This window comes from Mycteria americana, chromosome 5 (assembly GCF_035582795.1).
Source record: "Mycteria americana isolate JAX WOST 10 ecotype Jacksonville Zoo and Gardens chromosome 5, USCA_MyAme_1.0, whole genome shotgun sequence".
Classification (NCBI taxonomy): domain Eukaryota; kingdom Metazoa; phylum Chordata; class Aves; order Ciconiiformes; family Ciconiidae; genus Mycteria; species Mycteria americana.
In genome coordinates, this window is record NC_134369.1 from 17834252 (window position 1) to 17857425 (window position 23174).

Sequence of the window (23174 nt, forward strand, 5' to 3'; positions counted from 1 at the left end):
ATAAAAACCAAAACCCATGCCTTTAAGCAAGAAGGATGTAGGAGTAGTCTATGGTAATGTAGATTTTTTTCAAGAGTAAACAGTAAGTTCTTTTAACCCTTTTTAACACTGTGTAAACATTTGACATATTTTGATTGTTGCCATGATCATACATTTTTTGTGGAATAATTATGACAGTTCTGATTTCCTCCACCTTTTTGTTACTGCAGGTCTACGTGCCTTTCAAGAGATTACCCACCGAACTTGAGGCCAAAAGAACTTGGGGCCAAAAAAGTGTATCTGGCACTTTGCTCAGAAGTTTGTGGTCAGTCTAGTTTCTTCTGGAAATAAGGTTCATACTCTTCAGCCACCAAACAGTAAAGAGGTATTTCACATGCACAAGCCCTTATTCTCAGTCAGCAGCAAGACAGCTGGAGTTCTCAGTTCAGCTCTTACCATGGGAAGGTTAAAGCAGAGTCCTGGCTGAAGGTGCAGGACTGATTTCCTCTTCCAGAAAGACTGGCTGAGCTTTCAATTCTACTGGGAAATACTGGGAAAATATTGGTGCAAGGAATGACCAGGGAGAAAGCCGTGCATCTGTAATTTGCAATTCATACATAGGAAAGCCTTAACTTGACCTATTAGTAATACAAACACTTTTGTGTAGTATTGAAGATAAAGACCATAATTTTAACCAATAAACACCAAGACTAACTGGAAAGCAACTGAATGAAATTGTCAAAGTGCAGTGACAAATTAAAAGTATCTTAATCCTACATCTAGAAACTAGAGTCCAATCAGTGCCAGAGCTACATATAAGGAGCAGCAATGAAGCTCTAACACAACAGAGGAGAGAGGAGAGGAATACAAGTAGGGTGTAAACCTCACACATTAGACCGAACAGTAACACCTGAACTTATGATTTGGTAGAAAACCTTTTCTTAAAGATGTTAATCAAATCAGTCGAACAATACAGTAACAATAAATGATATGTCAGCAGGTTGAGGGAGGTGATTCTGCCCCTCTACTCTGCTCTGGTGAGACCCCACCTGGAGTACTGCCTCCAGCTCTGGGGCCCCCCAACATAAGAAGGACACGGAGCTGTTGGAGTGAGTCCAAAGGAGGGCCATGAAGATGATCAGAGGGCTGGAGCACCTCTCCTATGAGGAAAAGCTGAGAGAGTTGGGGTTGTTTAGCCTGGAGAAGAGAAGGCTCTGGGCAGACCTTATTGTGGCCTTTCAATACTTAAAGGGGGCTTACTTATAAGAAAGATGGGGACAGACTTTTTAGCAGGGCCTTTTGCGACAGGACAAGGGGTAATGGTTTTAAACTAAAAGAGGGTAGATTCAGGCTAGATATAAGGAAGAATTTTTTTATGATGAGGGTGGTGAAACATTGGAAGAGGTTGCCCAGAGAGGTGGCAGATGCCCCATCCCTGGAAACATTCAAGGTCAGGCTGGACGGCGCTCTGAACAACCTGATCTAGTTGAAGATGTCCCTGCTCATTGCAGGGGGGTTGGACTAGATGACCTTTAAAGGTCCCTTCCAAGCCAAACCATTCTATGATTCTATATTTCTGACTCATTCATTATGCTGTCTATAGATACTCTGTAGATAATTTTCAAGGTTTGGTAAAAGCCTTGGTAACACTAAGTTACAACTTTTCCTTTCTTGCATCTTTTGAGAACAAGGAAAAGAGTTTACAGTGGTAGCTTCTAACATACCAGAATTTGTATCCTATTTGAGGTGTCAGAAATATTTTGTCACCTATACTTCAAAAGCAGGAGATGTCTCTGCACTGCTTAACCTTATTTCACACACTGCAGCTTCTCCTCAATTCCATGCCACAAATACCTTATTTTTTAAGCCAAAGGAAAGTGAGATACAATATAAAACCCAGGCTGTGGCACCTTCATGCAGTCCCCTGCACCTGCCTGGGAGGTAGCTCCCACATTTTAGGAATCATTACTTTAATAATATCACTTCATCAAACAAATTATATTTCAGTCTGCCAGATTCCCCAAAGCCAACTGCAAACCTTGGGTGAAGGTGAGATAGTCTCTAGTGGAAGGCTAAACAGGAATGGGAATTGTGTCAATCTAACCAAAGAGCACACACAAGAATTCCCAAGAACCCTGACTGCTTACACACATAAATCATAACTAACATCCACAAAGAAAGAAATATGATTCAGTGATGGCATAAGCCCTTAAGTCTTTCCATGGACTAGTACTGTAAACATGATGATATAAAAAAAAATGAATTCTTGGATTATTTTTGTGCTATATATAAGCAAGAGAGAAATCGGCAAGATCAGCTTGAAAACTCCAGGTTCAGAAAAGCTGTTCAGTAAGAATAAAGGTGCAGAGCTTTCTCCTGCCGTCCTCACACCCCGACGCAGGTGTGTGACAGTAGAAAGAGTAGGTAAGTCCCTGCCTGTTTTTCAGTTACTGGGCTGCTTCTTTCTCTTTAAAACAAGAACTGAAAACCTGGAGTAAATAGAATTTATGAATGAAGCTGAATTTCTGAAAAGGATAAGGTATTTAATAGTCAGTACTGATTATCTGTAATTACTTCATATTGAAAGCTGATCTTTCAAGAGAAAATACTCTTGATGTTGACAACATGTTAGTTTTGTAAAAGGAAAAAAACCTGCAGGAGGCCATGGATGAGTATTGAAGATAGAAAAGTAGAAGCCAACCCCACAGCTTTCCTTAACTTCTTCTCTTCCTTACTTTCGTCCCTCTGCTAATTAGCCAATACTAATGGAAAAAATCTTCTTAAATGAGTTAAAATTTCCCCCATCATATACGAAAGTTTGCAAAAGGCACAAAAGCCAACATTAAATATTAAATGTGCACCACTGGCCATTGCTGTTCCCTAGTAACTGCATGTGCAGGGAGGCAGGCCCGGGAAAGGGAGAGGGGAATCCGTGCTAGGGGAATTTCTGGGAAATGTAACCAAATAACAGTCAAATAAAATGGGTAGAAGTCCTTTGAAGCACAGGACACTCTGAACGACATTGTTTGTACAGCCTAGTATGGAGATTAGAAAAGATTACACACACATTTCATGATTCATACCATGACAAATGAATTACATAAGATGATGAATTATAAGACTATACATGCAAGATTTTCCAGTGAAATTGTAACAAACCAGGCAACAGTTACTCATGCCATCAGTGGAAGTCCAACCTGTATTTTTAGTTTATGCTCGGTATAGAATGTTTGCCATAGTGAAAAACATAATACAAGTTAAAAACATATTTTAGAAGGAAACTGATTTACTCAACAGGAAGAATTTACATGGAAAGAGAAAAAAAAAGATTTCAAAATGACAATGGGAAATCAGATCAAATCCCTGGTCTCTGGATCTGTGATGGATATCACAGTTGTATCCATGTGCATAAGTCTTAAGACATTTAGAAACTTTCCTAACTGGAAGACAAAGGTTATTTACTCATGAATCCAGCTAATGGAATAACCGAGTATGGTGATTTTCTTTCTGAAATTCAGTTGTAAGGTTAGACTGTGCCAAAGACATCTGATTTATAACTAATATATGAAATTCATTTTTGGTAGGTGGAGTGAACAAAGCCTAGAAAACCATTAATTTCTAAGTACTGTTTTCCCTATAACCTACAGAATCCTTCCTTAACCATGAGCCATTCACCTTAACTGATGCACAGGACTTGTGTTGATTACTAGCAGAATATAATCTTTCCTACACAATTTGAAACAGTCCTACAGACTTTACAAGAGCATAAACACATCCATAAAAAAGGTATTAATTCTTTATAATATTATGCTGGGTTCTTACATGGACATTGTCATATGGACTGTATTCAAACCTGGACTTTAAAACAGAACATAAATTTATCTCCTTCTTTTAAAGAGGAAATGATGCCCAAGTGCGATGCTTCACAAAGAATTGCTTTTCATGTCCTTTGAAATGTCTTTGTATCTCTGTTTAGCTTCTCTTTATTTATTTTATTTAATTTTTTTAAACAGGAAGTCTCTGCTTTCTCACTGACTTTTGTCCTTGTGGTGCCATCACTCCCTGTTATTAATCGAGCTCTTAAAAAAGAGAATGTATCTACACAAATTCAGGCATACAGGTGTATCCTGCAAACAGCTGGTATAGTTTAAGAACCATGTTGGGTTCATGCTGGGACCTATTTTGCAAAATTTTCCTCTTCCTCTCCCTCTTCCTATGCTTCCCCTCCCCAAAAGCTTCAGAGGCATCTCTAAAAAATACTTTTAAGTGCTGGCCTTGCAATTACTTACGTTCCAGCTAATTTTAAGCATGCATAGTCCAATGGACTTCAGCTGGGTTTTTTTCAATAGTTATAGAAAAAAAAATCTGAATTTTCTTTTAGGAAGATACATTTCACATAAACACAAAAAGCTTAGAAGGCAAATATCTACCAGAAAACAGCTATGCAGACCTCTTAAATGCTGAAAGATACATTTTAAAAATGCATCTTCTGCTTTACGTTAATTTATGATATTGTGTTGGACTGGTTATTAGAAACTGTATAGTGATTACTTGGCACATGTTTAAACATTTTAATTTCTTATGACTATTTTACATGCACACAATAGAACAAAGCAGATTTACAACATACTTTTGAGGAAAGAATAATGACAGTGGTTATCTCTTAATTACAGGAGAGATTTTCAAAAGCACCTTGTGGCTTGAATTTCAAGGTGACTTTGTGCATTAATTTACTTAGGTGCTTTTGAAAAGTGTACCTTTGGTTCTCTCCGAATTTTTAAACTCAGTCATAACTTTGTATTCCCAAATTATGGAGAAGTATCAGATATACCCTGTTACATCCTTATTGGAAGATTCTGCTTCTGACAGAAACAGCAGCGTATCACTTGTATGCAGGAGTGGCTTGAGATACTTTTCACTTCAGCTTAACTGACATTTTTAGTTCTTTAGTAACAGCTAATAGTGATAGCTCAGGAAGCAGAAAGACTACTAAAGAAGGATGAGAGACAACCTTGTTGAGGGATTTTGTAGATGGCCAGGACCAGGTCTTTTGCAGATGCGAAAGTGAGAGTACAACTGAGAAGCCAGATTAGCAACCGGGACACCGAGTACAAACAAGTTTTAAGTATGAACTGAATAGTCCCATTCTATTCAGTCAAATGCTTTTTCAGCTTCTATCAAGTCATCTGCCGCAGGGGAGTTTCATTTATTTGCCAGGTGGATAATGTTGCACACAGTGTTCAGGCATTTTCAAAATCTGTTTTTGACAAATACCACTTGGGAGGTAGATATATAATGTGCAGATTTCTTGTTTCTAGGCAGTTTAGTTAATACCATGGCAAGTATTTTATGATCTAAATTTATGAGAGCAATGATTCAGTAATTACCACAGAGCAAAGGATCAAAATCAGGTTTTAGAATGAGAATAAATTAAAGTTTAATGTAACTGGCCACATTTAGGCAGTTTTTCACAGAACAGCCGTGGACACATCACTGGAATGGGCCACATCCCTTGCCAAGTTACAAGTGCTTACCACCAAGTGTTAAGGAGCTTCTCAACAAAATGACTATAAAAATTATATTCAAGTAGTCCAGACATTGTGCCTTTCTTAATTTTAGTCCAATAAAAAAACCAGGTGAAATGTGCTAGCAGAAACTTTCTGAAAGTGGTCCCTCCATGACCCTGGACATGGGAGAACCCTGGACATGGGACATTTTAACCTATATAGTGACAGTCTGAATACATTATACATAACTGAAACAAATTTCTGAAAAGCTCAGGCAACCTTAGCCATAAATTAGCTCATGAATTTTAGTAAAAATAAAAAGATTCAAAGTAGGAAACTGCTAAGAATTCAGGCAGTTCTAAATTTCAATGAGGAAGTCAGAATCACAGTTTTGAAGTAGCAGCAAGCATCGCCTTACAGAAATGATGCTCTCTCGGACTGTTAGTCATCATCATCATAATCTTTTTAATCGTAACTTTTTGCTTCAAATATTTGAAGGAAAAAAAACACCCTCCCCTTTTGGGGGGGGGGGGGGACACAGATTAAGGGCAGGAAAGCTTTTTAGTCTATTGTAAGCAGTAGTGCTGTGGTCATATATGAAAATGGATGTGGGCAGTTAGGCCCCTCTGTTTCTTTGCATTTTAAGTTGTGAAGCCTGTTCTCCAGGGATTGTCCCTTATTAATTAATTTTAAGTAAAGTAATATATTTCTTTCATATATATATTCACCTGGTTTAAATCAAGCTGAAGGCTGTTGACACATGGGTGTTTACTGGATTAATGAAATTGATTTAGAAACCACATTCTTAGAAAAATTGCAGTTAGAATATTTTATTCAGACCAGGCAACAAGGTTAATGAGCTACCATTAAATGCTTGTGGTATGGCAATATCACAGCAAGTGAAGTGGCACACAGGAGACATATGTCATTGAGGGCTAGAGGAGTAAAGAGGACCGATATCTCACAAACTCGGAAGCAGGTCTCATACCTATGCAGAGGGGTGAAGGGAAAAGGAAGGAGAAGCCTTCCAATACGCTAACAAATTTCCACCCCAGTTTCTTATCAGGACTTCATTATCATTGAGTAAGAGACAGAAACAAGGCTGAGGTAGTGTTTTAATCTCTAATCCTACTGACTCGGCATGACAGTAACATACAGCTCAGAATTAATGGAGACATATGAGAATGTTTGCACTGCAAGAAAGAGACAGCGATAACAGAGGGTTAGGGGTCAAGTCCATTAGCAGAAAATAACGTTTTAATTCAGGCTGCATTTCAGGAGTTTAGCCTATTTCCAGTGCATCCACAGTTGACTAACCTGCTGCTAAACAATCACCCTATTGAAGGAGGGAGAGAATAGTGGGTGTAGCTCACCATTACTGAAATGAATTGTGTTAGTCTCTCTTAAGTTTCTAAGAGAAACAATGAATCAGGAGAATAAAAGGGTTTATTTAGTAAAGGAGCTTTCTATTCACAACTCACCTGAAACTTTTTCTTGGCCACAAAATACTGCATCCTACGAATCACCTTAATTGCAGCGCGGTGGTGTTCTCGAAGCCTGTGGGAAAAAGGAGGAAGGTGAGCGGGGGAAAGAGCATCTCCATCCAGATAATAAAAAGAACAGCCTGCAGTAAATGCTTCACTAACATGTGAATGTGTAATGTAAGCAGATGCGATTCAGCCTGGGAGCACAACACACTATTATGTTGACCTTCCCCACCTTCCAAGGTGGCTATAAAAATCCAGGATTTTATCTGACCTATGCTAGGTTTGCATACATTTGACAGTAAAAAGCGGTGTCCACATAACCTCCTACTATGTCTAAGCAAACCTCCACCCATCTTTCCTAATTTCTTCTCGGAAAAAACCCCAGCTATCAAGTTCCTGCATATTCAGCCATACACAGCTTTTATACATGGTCACTCTAGAATTCCAGCTTTTGGTGTTTTTTGGTTAGGTTTTTGTTGTTTTTTTGTCTGTTTGGTTGGGTGGGTGGGTTTTGGTGTCGTGTCCCCTGTCCCGCCCCCCCCCCCCCCCCCCAAGTCTTGTACAGTATGTTTCTTCACATATATGAATTTATTTTTCAAAATTTATTACAAAAAAAGCCACTTTGAAGATTTTTGAGTCAACTGCTAAACAATCCAAATGATCTTGTGATAGCTGAATGCAACACCTACATACACACGTATCCCAAACTGTAAGTGTATATAAAGACAAAATAATCTGGAAAATCTTTAAACAAACATATCTCCCTTTTCAAGCACATGTATATTAACTGAAAACAGAATTAAAAAAATAATAATTTGCTCTTTGTACTTAAAATAACAGATTTTCATAGTGTCTGATATTAGTTTTTAAACAATTCATTAAGAGCAACAGATATTTTAAATTTTTCCAAGTTTGCAAAAATGATGGATTTTTCTTCTTAACATTAAAATATGAAACCAAACATTTAAGCTATGCCAATAATTTATTCTACTTGCTCATTCTATTACTCTTATCAAGATGCGCTCGTCTGACATTATTGCACAATCTTTCTTTCCTTTTTAAATGCATGAACAACTAGTATTTCTAACTCTCATCCCAAACAGACTTCTAGTGATGGCTTTGGGAAAGCAGCAATAAAAGCAGAGTTAGATATCCCAGATGTTTTATGTTTATAAAATTATTATTAGCAATGATGATACACAGGCATATTGAGATGTCACTAGGCAGTGCTTTCTGTCTGTACTGAACCTGACAGCATTCATACTCACTATGGGATGGAAAAATCATATTTAAGTTCTGTACAGGTTTGGGTCTTTGGTGTGATATAGCATGGTATCACCCAAGCCTCTTCAGTTAAATATGACCTGGAATTTTAGTGAGTATTCACATATTTCCTCAGGACAAATTTCCCTCAGCAAACAGAAGTTCTGCATGTGCAAATGGTGGATGTCTGTCCTCTGAACTGCATGGCAAGTGTAGCTGGGGCATTCCCCTTCCGAAAACTCACACTTTTTAGTGGGAAAATAGCTTTCTCCTAGACCAAAAGCAGAACCAAAAAAAGCTCTAATTTTCTACTTGTAGATACTGCCTCTCAGGTGGTTTCTTTTCATTACACAAATTGTTCAGATTTAGCGATGACGTCAAGAAAAGGTTGCTTTCTCCAGATACAGTGTAAAATATGGTTGCTTTTCGAACTAATAACGTACAGCTTTTCACCACAGGTCTACAGATCACTAAGACTGTAAGTGCATTTATATAAAGCGACTGTGCCTCAATAATTATCACCGATCCATGAATCTGCAGTTGGATCTGTATAGGAAGGCCCTTCCCTCTTAATATCTTACTGAGGTGCCTTAGTGAGACTCTCTCTAGGTCCCTGCTCCCGCAGATTTGACTGCAAGATCATGTCAATTTGTAACAATTTAGAACATCATGATCAATGATCAAGATAAATTTATAAATTTTAAAAATGTATTTTTAAAATGTTAAAAATTTTATATATTTATAAATTCATGATCAATTTATAACATTTCCATGTTATAAAAATGGAAATTCGCTCCTCCTAACTGGGATGGCTGCCTGTTTGGATCGCGTCCTGGTGAACAGTTAGCTTGATGCTAATTCACAGTATTCCCGTTCTGTGAGCCCTTGCTGCATCTCTCTGCTGCTAGGGACAAGGACGACTTCCCCAAAAAAACAAAGGAAATAAGGGGTTCGGGGTTTTTAAGTTCTGCTTCACAGAGATGGGAGCCAAAAAGATAAACGCTGCTTAATTTGCTATTAAACATCAAAGGTGTGAAAGTGTAACTGGCATGCAGCTATACATCCTACACATAAATGCACACAAAGCCACCTTATGACAAATAGAAATAAATTTCAATTGCAATAAAACTGCTTGTAGTATTTTGGTTTATGCCCCATTTCCTCTGGGATGTTCTTCACAGTTCATTATTTCTGAGTAAAATATTTTTCTTTCGGACAGACAGTCACTAGTAAAGGACACTAAATCCCTCATTCTCTATCTAGATGACGAGTCTCATCGATGTGCAAGACAGCCGGATAATAAAAATTATATTTGCCATTCAGTAAAGTAAGAAAACTATACCACCAAAATGATTTTCCAATGCAGCCATTTCACATCAATCGTTGTTCAGTGCTAACATGAACTTCCATGCCAGGAGGGAAAGTTAATATTCTCATTTTATTCCTTCCTATTTCCAGCTTCAGTACGAAACCTTACAGTAAGCTTGTTTCTGCTTATGCTGTAAAAGCTAATTCTGCACAACAGGCTGTCCTGATTCCCCAAGATTAAATGCTTCTGCGATGAGGGAAGGGAATAAAGGATTTAATTAGTAGCCAAGGTTATGATTCATGGTTGTTTGATCTCTTTTGCAAACTGGTAACAAATGCTTTAGTAAATTGAGAGTTTAACCATTAACTGGCGATATTTGTTTGTTCAGCCACTTGTGACATCTCTGAATTAGGGTTACAGAATGTCTGTCTGCAACCTCTGGGGACATACAGCATGTTTAGATGCCAGATAGCCACCCAATACATTACTGTCCTCAGAGCAAGAGTTTCATGAATACTTCTTTTTTTTTTTTTAGGAGTGTGGCGGGAAATGACATCATCTGAGAGTGCTTACAGACAGCAGCAACATACCTTCGCTGTGCATGCATCCCCACAGCAAGCGGGAGACACCCTTTGGAGAAGTACTGCCGTGCAGAGTGAGTCTCCGATGGCAGAGTTGCCCTCCCTCAGCCCCTACAGACAGAGTTTTCTGGGACTACTGGGATACTCTGGAGAGCCCGCCTGCTTCAATATAGCTGTGGGAGCTAAGCTCTCTTGTGACTGAAATCCCTTATTTTTTTTACACATTTGGTTTTGCCTAACTTTGGGAGAAAGCTTGTTTGATAAGTGCATTAGAAACAGGGTCAGCAGACAAGGTTTTTGCCCTTTTGTTAACAAAGCTATTTTCCTCTCCTGAGCATCCATCAGGCTTAGAGCCTCACCCTCACCATACCCATTAATCTCATGATAAGTGGCATCCGCAGGGACTTGCCAATCACCATTTGAGTGACTCCAATAACCATCAGCATATTACCTTCAAAAATAAACCGAAGTAGTTTGTATGCCTGTAAAATCAAGCTAAGGATTACTGCTTCCAATACTAGACAACATTTCAGCCTGCACCTTTCAGAAGAAAAATTGCCAATGGCTTTTACTGGCTACCAGTAATTTTCTTTCTCAAATACAAACAGGACATCAAGATCACCTTGAACAGGGCACATACTACATGACATTTCCTGTGGACTTCAACTCATAGAATTAGGTCCCAGAGCTGCCAATGAAGCCATGACATTGTCAGAACCCGTAGGAATGATCCAGAAGGATGAAGGAGGATATAACAACTCATCAACAACAGAAAACCATCCTGGCAGTAATAGGGTCAATAGATCCATACAACCTACATTATTTGTAGGTATAAACTAGGTTTGCTTTATTTGTGCATTGAAAAAGTAACCTGTTGCGGATGCAGGCACTCCTCAAAGCATAAGAAATGGGGATAAAAAAACCCCCTGGCAACAAAATACAATGGATTGAGTACCCACATTACAAAATAAAGCCTGACAGAATAAAATTACTAGAAATCATTACTTTTTCCTGCCTTCTTTTGTTGTTAGGATACTAACCTACAACAAGTTGTTTGGAGGAAACCTGATCTCTTCATTAGTCCATCAGAAATCTGGACTGGAATTTCACATAATTTGGAAAACAAGCATGCTGAAGAACTTCAGGTAATTTTACAGAGGTTCTCATTTGGTTGGAAAGTTGTTATACATTTATAAATGCCCCAAACTATTGTAATGGAGCCATTTGTACATTTGTCTGCAATATTATTCATTTTTCACAACACAGCCAGCCAAAACCTCAATAGGTTACTCAAGGTGTGGCTCACTCCCCAGTCCTGCACTCACTGACAGCCACAGTGAATGTCACCAGCTTCAGCCAGCACCCGTCTGCCCCCTTCCTGCAAGGGGACTTGCAGGGCCACCCCAGAAGAATGCTTTCTGGGACCAAGGCTAAGATTTTTGGTTACAAAAAACAGGTGGCTTTACAAAAAAGGAAGTAAGCAGTTGCATGGTTTGGTTGTTTTATGTTTCAAGAAAAATAAAAAAAAATTTTTAAATGAAGTTTAACAAGATTAATCCCTATTCTGAAATACACAGTTCTTTCATTAAAGAACAAGAAAGGAAAGACAATTACTAATTAGAAATATTTATTGTCCTTACAATCCTTAGTAATGCCATTAAAAGTTTGTTCCCCTTTTCATCTCAGGAAGGTGTTCTACATATTGGTTTAGTGTTAACAGAAATATTAAAGCAACAACACAGAAGAAAGGTGGTGCTAATTTCCTATTTATAACACTTGCCTTTTTGTTCATTTGTAGAACATTTTATTATCATGGCCATAATGTCTGGCACAGCCCTCCCAACATACACGGATGCTGATATTATAGGAATTAAAAGATCAATGCTGTCCATTCAGAAAGAGTTTAACAAGAACAAAAACTCAGTAGGAGAGCGCCACAGATTTATAATGTCTTTTACAAAATACCCATTTCTCAGTAAACCTAACACTGATTTGAAGTCAAGCTCAGTTTTCAAACATATTTAAATTCTCTGCAGTCATCTTAAATTTCTGACTTAGGACAGAGCTAAAGTACTAAGAAAGAAGGCTGAAGTTGGTTGGCCTGAAGATTTTGGCACTAATAATTATTTAGACTTGAACTTTATCTTTAACACATCAGATTTTAATAATTTGTTGTGCATGTAAACCAAAATATTTTTTCCATTCAGGCACTGAAAAGTGCTCCTTGTCACAGAATCTGGTGGACGAGATTCAGAGTAACTACATTAAGCCATTTCATTAGTGCATTTACAGCTAATGAAATCTTTCATCGTTAGTCCTCCAGGGGCTTTTGGTATAGAATTTGCTGTGGCTCAAGGTTATTCTTGTCTTTTCACACGTTCTGTCATTCCCTGCCCATTACAGTTGATGGAAGTCTCTCTGTACTGGGGAACATTTTAGATGCCATAAATTGGAAGGGATTAGGTTGCATCGCTGTGTATTCTGTAATAGAAAATGCTTGGTCATCATACCCAGGAACGAAATCAGAATCACTGATTATTTCGAATAATGTGGGCTACCCAGCTTTTCCTTTCATTTGTTGCTAGAGCTTGGCAACTGTTGTTTGCCATCATCATGATATGTTTATCGGGGCCCTCAAAATATACCCTCACCCATAAACAATTCACAAAAACCATCTTAAGGACAAACCAGTAAAAGCTGCCCGGAAGTGTTAGAAAAGTATGATGACACTTGAAGAGCACACCAGTTACAAAACTGAAGTTTTATTAAATGGGCTTCAGCCAAGCTTAGCGTTTACTTAAATGCTCCCATAACATTTGCAATGTATGAATGTGTTTATTTTTAATGGACAAATATTCTTTACTAGACTTTGCCCTCTGGACTTCCCATCCATTCATGAATGTAACATTAGAAACTAGTGACAAGACAAATGAAATTAATTCAGCTACCTCCACAGTCCTCACCTCCAGGGTCTTCACAAGTTTAAATGCAAAAGGAATACAGAAATAATAGATATACATAGAACAAGGATAATCACAAATAGCAGGTAAGCTAGGTTTTTAAAACTTCTTTGGTCTTAGCAGTCAAAGGCATTTTAGTAATTATCGGTGAACAAGCAATCTGGTTACGAAAGATCTATGTCTACTGAACTCTAACGCAAATTGGTCATGAACAGGTAAGTTTTCATCAAATGCATTTGTTAATCTAAACACTGAATAGTTCAATGTCAGCAGCAAATGATTTCTATGAAGACATTTGATTAATGATTTCTATAGAATAGTATGTTTCACGTGTTTAATTTTAAAAATACAAGCTGCTTTGACTTAAACGCATGTGTCTCCTAATGTAATTTCTGTTCCCTACCTAGGGGAATGCAGGGGCTGACTTCCCACAGGAGAATTAGTTATTATAAATTAGAAAATTGCTCTGCAAGAATACTCTGTAAGAGTAATGTCAAATTCACTCTTTTGGCGAACCCTTCAGCCAGTGAACATCTTGGTTATTATTTACTGAATGTGAACATAGCCCCAGGGGAATTAGATTAAGCTGAATTAACATTTGTAAGCTCCTCCCCCCACTATGTATTCTCCCAACTATTTGTGGTTGCTCTTTTTTAAATTCAAAATATGTAATTTTAAATCCACAGTCATCTTTTAATGGATTTGTATTTTATTTTACAGCAGCTTTCATGTCTCCGTTCTCAAAAGTCATAGGCTTAACTCAGAAATCCTTTCATGTAGTTATAGCAATCCTCTTTCCTCTACAGATAGTCTGGTTTAGCTTGGTTTGTGGATTTTTAATAGACATGCAAAAAAGAACAAGTTTAAAAAATAACATTGCCTTTGGAGGATTTTGGTGTTTTAATATCTTCAGTTAATAATAAAAATAGCCTACTATTGTAAGAAATGTTTTAAAAAGGAAAAAAATTGTGTAGGTTTTTCACAGTCGTGCCGTTGGAGCATGGTATAGAAGTGGAGGAAGCCATCAGAAAGATGCAGCCTCCCCGTGGGGCGGGCAACTTAGCAACCACAACTTGAAGTGTGATGTGATCTCCCCAGCTCTCACCTGCATCTCAGCAGAGCTGTAACACTGGCATACAACTGGGGAAGGGCATACACACTAGCTTCAGCACAGCACTGGGGATTTTCTCCTGCTTTGGGAGCCTTCACGCAGCTGGTGGGAAACTTGATCAGCCACATTTGGCAGGTCAGGAAGAATCCCGAGCTCTGTGCCGGTGGCCTGGGAGAGGTGTCCAAGGGGCAGTGGGGAAGCAGGAGGTGGGGGTTCATATGGAACGAGGAAAACAAGCTCAAGTGACTTGACTTGTTTCAGGCATTAATGGCAATTTGAGACTCAGAATGACTCTGGAAAATACAGCTAATCAGTCTAGCGCTTTAAAATATGCTCATATCAAGGCAATCTGAAATGAATATTTAAATGCAAGCCCAAGAAGTGATAGAACCATTGCTCTCCTGACCTGGAGTTTACACAGGTAAAATAATAACTGCCATGTGGATCAGCAAGAGATGGCACAAAGCACAGAAGTTTTTGGAAGGTGTTTTTCTGATAGGGAACACAAGTCTTACAAGGAGCTTGGCTTCATAACTCACCCGAAGTACAAATTCTCTAATATCTATACTGCTGCACAACGACCATATTGCTGTAACTCAAGGTGGATCCTTTTACAACTGAATTTTCAAGAACAGCTTTCTGCAAAGCATTCATGTGATACTGGGAGACTGGACACAGGATAAGGAAGATAAATGCACCATGAAGAACAAAGTTTTCAAGCATGCTGACCCTCTGCTGCATCCCCAGTTGTCCCTCTATTCCCCAGCATATCCTGACAAACAAAACAAAAACTCATTTCCAACTAAACAGAAGAGGATCCAGAATAGCTAAACAGCATAGGTTTTGGAGTGCAACGCTCAAATTTGTTCAACTTTTCTTAAGAGAAATGGTCCAACACATAGTACGTCTAGAACCAAGACAAATTGCTGTAGCTAGAATAAGCATAATGCATACGTTTTCAGAACTAATGGTATGCTGGGGCAAACAGATGTAGCATCAGAGATTTCGTTTGTGGTCTGCCCACAATGATGCTAGCTAAGAACATAACCCTTACTATAAAAGTTTGTGTTGAAATCAGGCAAGAACATGAGATTTCTTGTACATCCTAAATCGCCTTTGCTGTATATTTTCCCAATTCTGTTTTTACTTATGTCTGTTACCAGGGTATGAAGAGTTGCACAAAGGACATGGGGAAAAAAAAATAGGAAGTCAAAATTATTTTTGGAAGGGACTGAAATATCCTGTAGAGAAAGCAGGACAAATATAAAAACCAGTTCCCATTTTGTCAGAATTGGCTGTTGTTCCCCAACTTTGGTGATATCATTATCAAATACCAATTGATATTGATACCCATATCAAATCACAGCGAAACTTTATTCAGCTCTTCACTCTCTGCATCTTGTTGAGTCAGAAAGCAGTTGCTCTTTTACGTGGTTTCAAGGCCAAGCAACTTGAAAGTAACTAGACACAAATGAGATCACAGATAAGTAAATAATAATGTACGGCATTGTCTTACAGATGTAGTCTGACATGTTAAACACCTTTTCTAAAGAAGTTGAAGACAGAACGCAATGGAGCTGTAGTTCAGTGCACACAGAAAGCCATGGATATTATTATTTTGCAGCATCTGGTTAAGAGCAATCTTTTCAGATTAAAAAAAATATTTTTTGCAGAGCTTGTCATTCATGGCTCTGAATTATACAAGGATATGCAGGGCTACAATCAGTGATACTAGGAAGAAATAACCATATTGCCTATGGTTACTTGCCTCGCTATTGTTAGCCTTTTAAACTTACAATAACCTTTGAATATTAAACCAGCCGATGTTACACTACTTTGTTATGCTCAACAAGCTGTTAACACTACGTGGTAGCTCTTTGTCATATTCATCGTAGGGAGTTACAAGACTACTGCAAGCTCAAGGCTGAGCTTGGCTTTTCTATTTGGCTTAAATTGCATTGCCCAGAATACACATCAGATACAATCTGTACACAAAAATATCTAATGCCAAGTATGAGATGTAAAAGCATCAAAATTATGATCAATTAATTAAGAAATCTCAATTATTTGTCTCCACTCTACAAAATACTTTAACATGCTAATTTAATATATGCTGTATCCCACATCTTAATTAAGACTCATCACGTAATACTACTAATAACATCCCATTTAACCTTTTGTTTTGAGACAAAAGAAATAAGCTTTTATTAGGTCAACTACTGATGCAGTTCATAGGGGATCCATGGAAGGTCGAAACAATATTGCGTTGCTCCTTATTTAACTTCACACAATGACTGTAGACAGAACCTCCTTCAGTTTTTTCCCTCATCTCAGTAATATGTGTATTTTTCAATAATGGTGAATAGAGAGAAAAAAGTTGTTTTTTCTTTGTAAAACCAGTCATAGGCAAGAGGTTAGATTCACTCATACACCCTCACAAGTTCAGGCTGTTCTACCAAGGCAAAGGAAGTAAAACGAGAGAGTATCTCAGCTGTTCAACACAAATGAAAGTCATTACTCAGTTGTGACTGACAAAATAAAGCAGCTCCCCTATTGCAGAGACAGGAATTACAGCAGGAAAAAAAATCTGAAAGGAAAAGGCCATTGACCTGAATAGCAATACCAAAATCAGTGATAATACTATTTCAGAAATCCTACCATTTTCCATGTTGTTTTCTACTACAGAGGTGATTGGCAAATTCTTCTGCCATTTAATAATGAAAAAGAGAAGATGGATGTCGCTGCTGTGAAGCTGTTTCTAAGTACTATATTCTGAAATCATACCCTATCAAAAAATACCCCATCATTGCCACAGAAATCAACTGAAAAACATGAGGCCAAATTCTGTGCTGATTTACACCATGAGACGCTAGAAGGGACTGAAAGCTGATGGACTGTTAGGTCACTGTGGCTTCTGGCCTGCCATCTCTGTAGGGGCTCTGGATGTAACTTATGCAGAATGATATAAGTGTCTGCTCACAGCTGTACTTTTTAGTGGGTGTATCCTCCAAAAATAAAGTGATAGAAGACTATAAACATAAGGGTGTCACTACAGTTTGTGTAAGCTGCAATGAAAAGCATGGCAAACCTTGAACAGTTAGCATTACGACAAGGGGACTTCACTTCCCATGCCAATGCCATCACTTAAAAAAAAAAAAGCAGTTACAAACGTAGTTCAAAACTGCAATTTTTGCAACTGGAGCATTCTCAAGGATTTGTTATTTTACAATGGTGGAGAAACACATGGGATTTCAACTTGTGGAGAACAGCCTTTTCCTATAAATCACAGAGAGTAATCTGAAACCTAGAAACAGCACAAGGGCTCACATTTATGGATTTAAAACAGATGAAGAGCAAGCATGCTCTTAACCCTTTCCCCATAATTTCTTCCCAGTACAAAATGAAAATGAATATGCAAGTACTGAACAGAAATTAACTTGGTAAAAATCAGGATGAATACAATTCTGTAAACACTGAAAACTTCAGCTCTTTGACCGACTTCCCTAAGGACACAAGCACAGAATTGTCCTAAAGTAAAGCACTGTAAAACAGTTAAGCATAATCCACTATTCGGACTGTTCTTTCACCAACTTTTATTTAAGCAGTTTATCTTGTTGAGATTAGGATCTCTCTTACAGAGCAAGACCTGGCAAACGCAGGCCTCTGGTTTTGAGTATCAGGCTATATTTCATTGGGAAAGAAGTAACTAGCAGCCTGTCGTCTCACCATAAGGTTATAAACTCCTTAATCAGGCAATAGGAGAACTAACACTAACACATTAGCAGTAATTTCTCTTCAGAAATACGTAAGAGTATTAAGACAATATAAAGAGCTTTTATTTATTGCCTTTTAAGATCCCCAGTCATTTCCCTATCATTTTAGCCTTTCTTATGGCTCACTGGACAAAACTAACCCAAACCCAGCATACCCTGTTCAAACTTGAATCCTCAGATCCAGCCTTTTTTTTTTTTTTTTTTTTTTGAAATACAAAAACACAGTGTAAAAGAATGGATTGGAATATCAGCATTGCCAAGAAGCATTAGTCTATACCTTGTCAGGGTCAGAGTTCCAGTACTTCCAGAAATGCACTCACATACATCACACAATGGTATGATTAAAACCAGAAATGGGCTCGGACTGAAATAAAGTATGATGGTACATCATGTTAAATCTCTACACCAATGTAATATTTTAGAGAAAATCCTAAACCAACCAACCCAGGACAGTTGAAAGGAGAAGAGGAGAGATAATTTTAAGCTTACTGCAAGACACTCATCTGCACACACAATATTTGCCTGTGGTAATCCAACCTCTGTCCCTTTATTGGCTGCAGTTCAGTGAAGTGGTACTTTTGTCCATGTGTCCTGATGAAAAGCTAGGGTGTTTCTGTACTTCAGTGAAAAGGTTGCAATTCATAAGAAAAATTTGTCTAAAGTGGCAATGACGGGCAGCTGAATATTTTTCAAGTGAAGAAGTAGCTACCTGAGAACATTACAAAAGCACAGCATGAAAATGAATTCAGTCTTAGCTACAGGGCATGGTGTGGGAGCATCCAAAAAATGGAATCGTGGCTAAAATTTTGTGCTACAATAATCAGAGAGACAACGTAAAAAAATCGGAGTCCTTTTTTTTAAATAGCTTGCTAAAACTGTTTTATGTAATTGCACTTGCAAAGAAAGATTTGGGGAAAACAGAGAAAGTAAGAGAGAATTTATGTTATAAGCACAATTCTCTCTTATGACCAACATTTGATATGTGAAATCATGTGTTAGCAAATCTCAATAGCCAGAATAGTCACCACAACTTTTTTTTTGGAGATTGTTTCAAACCAAAGACTGACTTTTTCACAAACTCATACTTTGTTGAAAATTTAAGATTAGACCCTCAACTGCTTCACCTTCATCTTATTATCGCTACAAGTCTTTAAAGCCACAGTCCAATTTCAAAGACAATCTCCCTTGCTTCGCTTTAGTCCTGCAGATGCTCAGATCCAGATCTCATCTTTTTCTCTTGTGAACCCAAGATCATATTTGTATACAGACACTTACAGATGTCCCCACTGGGATTTCCAAAGGTGTCTATCAGCCCTTCTAATTAGGTTGGGACACATAGTTCTGAAAAATCTCATGAGATACCTAAATAATTGTGACAATCTGACCTATTCTATAAGTAACCAGATGTGCAAATTGTATGACTATGAAGGAAGAGGCACTTCACAGCTTGAAAGCCACTAAAAATATGGACTGTATCACATTTACTGAATTAGGTGTTCACAATGGCTAGCTAGATAACCCTTCTTTAAAGTACATCCTGTGCAAAAGTTCCTGCCTAAAGGTACCAAGTTGCTTTGAAGCCCCCTATCTCACCAAAGCGGGTGTAGGACTTGATGTGCATGCATAGCCTTATTGAAGTCAAGGGGAGACCATGTGCCTGAACTTACACGCTTGCTTTGTATATCGAGGGATCAGTAGAAACTTGAAAAATTTGTACATACAGGAAAACTTTTAAGATAGCAAATATAGATTATATATTGAGGAGAATTCTAGATACACATTTACTAACTAGGTTCATATCTTTCGTGTGGAAAATCTGACCTGAAACATCTGAGTTCTCTTCTTCTATCTAACAGTTAAAGAATATGCTGTGTTATTACTATTGCAAAAAGACAGGAGAAATTTTATGAGCTGATATGCTGGAGGCAGAAACTGGCTGGGACTAACTACTCTGGTATGTGAACTTCGTTTCTTTCTGCGGCTTCAAAGCACAAGCACAGCTCAACAACATATTTTTTTGGCCTAGAATTATTCTCTAGTAAGTTAGATATGGAAAACAGCATGTGTTTTAATTACTTTCTCCCTCTCAATTCAGAAACTGTTAACAAGCCTGTTGTAACTTTCAACTTAAGTTCTGTTACATAGAAAAGAATATTTTGCTTAATATTCCTATCTCATTGTTTAAATATGTGATGATGGGTACAGAATGATGTACAGTCAAGTACTTTGTTAAAAATATCACCCCACTTTGTAACTTTACAGTTTTGCAACACACATTTCTGCAAAGCAACATTTCCTCGATAAGGGTTGAGCATCAGCTGAACTACACTCAGTGTAGCAGAGAGGAATCCCTTGATCTTGGCCAGTTTTAGGTGGGCTCTATTTATTCTAGAAATCTTTTTTTCTGCGTTATCAATACGGTCAAGGAATCCAGTATGCAAAGAACTAATACGACCCTGCGTTTCTCTTGGCAGTATCAGCAGAGTTAAATGGAAATGAAAACTGAACTACCAATGTCCAGAAGAGTGACTAAAGTCCAGGATGGACAGTCATTCAAGGGAACATACTAGTAGTGGAATTAAAGAGGACTCAGCATTGCCACCATTTGTGTTATATCTGTCTGAGAATCAGGAGATTCCCCCCTCAAGATTAACATTGTACATCATACCACAAAACACAAATGTTTTGTGTTGGCAAATGGCAAATGTTACCTAGGAAAGGGGGGAGACATATTGCTTGGCTGTGATACTGTGAACTACTATGACAATTTACTTTTTTTGGATGCGGGATAAGACATATATAACACGTGTATATATATACACACACAACGCTCAAATGTCTTACCTGCATAAGAGGTAGAATCAGCAATTAGCCAGACCCTCAGCTGGTTCAAATCAGAACTCCACTGATTTAATTAGATAAGCACAATCCTGAAAGTCTTATTTAAAAGAGCACTGCATCAGGCTCTCATCTCTTCTTTTCCCTGCATGCTACTATAAGCCAGCTCTCTTTTCTAGCTGCCTTCCTTCACATTAGCTCTTGGCCCCTCTCTTCTTCTCCTCTGACTTTCCTACACTTTCCAATTACCTTTTTCTCCCCTTTACCTTTATGTTTTCTGCATCTGTCCTGCGGTTCCTCCTCTCTGTTGTATCAGTCATAAGTTACTTATCTCCATTTTCACAGCCCTTCATAGCCTACTGTGACTCTAGCTATCAAATCTCATAGGTGTCTTCACTCTGTGTGCCATCGCTCAATAATCATGCAGGTACGTTTCCACATTTCCTTCCTTGCCACCTTTGTACTAAACAACACTGCAATATAACTTTTTTCTATTTCTCCTTACTCTTTGGCTGCACAGCATCTCTTCACAATGGAATACAATTTAGAGAATATACCCCTCATATTTTGAGGAGCACAAATGCTAATTAGAAACATAGCAAAATTAGGCTTTCAATGTAGTTATTAGTTTTGCAACTGTGCTTTCTGTGTTAAACTAATGATAGGGATGCCCTAAAACCAAGCAAAAACTCATACATTCAAACTTTTGTGAGATCCCAGACCAAGTTGGGGTTTTTTTGAGGAAAAAGGACTTACCAAATCACACTAGCACTTCCTCTAAGCACTTTTCAGATACACTGGTAGTACAAGACCATAAATTATTTCTGGCTTTGAAAAATTATTTCATAAAAATATCCGATCATATAAGCTAACATATATAGTGATACATGTATATAAAAGTATTCATTTAATACAAGGCAAGTAAGTTAATGCAAGCTGCAAACAAGAACTGGAGAGAAAAGGAGTAAACTTTGATTTTGAAAATACCAGAATCAATAAGATATTTTAAGGTCATGAGAAGTCAAAATCATGATTAATAAGAAGACTTCTGATAGACATCAGCAGTGATTCCTCACTGAAAATCTTCCAAGAAAATGGGGAAAATCAGGAGTACTTTTCTACCAGCTACTTTTACACCTTGTATATGCCTCTATATCCATGAGTTCTGCACAGGCCAAGAGCAGAGAGGAGAGTAGGCTAAGCATATGCAAGAACACTGAAACAAAGTTAATCTCATTTGTATTCTAGGGCATCACAGAGTTTTTACCAGCACGGTGCTATGTACAATGCCACCCTCAAAGGAAGAGCGGAGAGCTGACTTGACAGTTTACATTACACAGAATCACAGAATCACAGAATAGTATAGGTTGGAAAAGACCTTTAAGATCATCGAGTCCAACCATAAACCTAACACTACCAAGACCACCACTACACCATGTCCCTAAGCACCTCATCCAATCGTTTTTTAAATACCTCCAGGGATGGTGACTCAACCATTTCCTTGGGCAGCCTGTTCCAATGCTTAATGACCCTTTCAGTGAAGTAAAATTTCCTAACATCCAGTCTAAACCTCCCCTGGTGCAACTTGAGGCCATTTCCTCTTGTCCTATCACTCATTACCTGGGAGAAGAGACCGACCCCCACCTCTCTACAACCTCCTGTCAGGTAGTTGTAGAGAGCGATAAGGTCTCCCCTGAGCATCTGCTTCTCCAGGCTAAACAACCCCAGTTCCCTCCGCTGCTCCTCATAAGACTTCTGCTCCAGACCCTTCACCAGCTTCGTTGCCTTTCTTTGGACACACTCCAGCACCTCCATGTCCTTCTTGTAGTGAGGGGCCCAAAACTGAACACAGTATTCGAGGTGCGGCCTCACCAGTGCCGAGTACAGGGGCACGATCACTGCCCTAGTCCTGCTGGGAATCCAGTCCTGCTGGATGCCATTGGCTTTCTTGGCCACCTGGGCACACTGCTGGCTCATATTCAGCCGGCTGTCAACCAACACCCCCAGGTCCCTTTCCACCAGGCAGCTTTCCAGCCACCCTTCCCCAAGCCTGTAGCGTTGCATGGGCTTATTGTGGCCCAAGTGCAGGACCTTGCACTTGGCCTTGTTGAACCCCATACAATTGACCTCAGCCCATCGATCCAGCCTGTCCAGATCCCTCTGCAGAGCCTTCCTCCCTTCAAGCAGATCAACACTCCTGCACAACTTGGTGTCATCTGCAAACTTACTGAGGGTGCACTCGATCCCTTCGTCCAGATCATTGATAAAGACATTAAACAGGACTGGCCCCAACACAGAGCCCTGGGGAACACCGCTTGTGACCGGCCGCCAACTGGAGTAAACTCCATTCACCACCACTCTTTGGG

General features: G+C 38.6%; 1 protein-coding gene across 4 annotated transcripts in view; it reads right to left on the reverse strand.

Moving 5' to 3' along the window:
• Positions 1-23174, reverse strand: part of KCNQ1 (potassium voltage-gated channel subfamily Q member 1) — a 371056-nt gene that overhangs the window by 106688 nt on the left and 241194 nt on the right. For all 4 annotated transcript variants that reach the window (XM_075502322.1, XM_075502321.1, XM_075502319.1 and 1 more), the window contains one exon: positions 6968-7043. In XM_075502322.1, coding sequence (XP_075358437.1) covers positions 6968-7043 — 76 coding nt within the window. The remainder of the gene's footprint in view (positions 1-6967; positions 7044-23174) is intronic.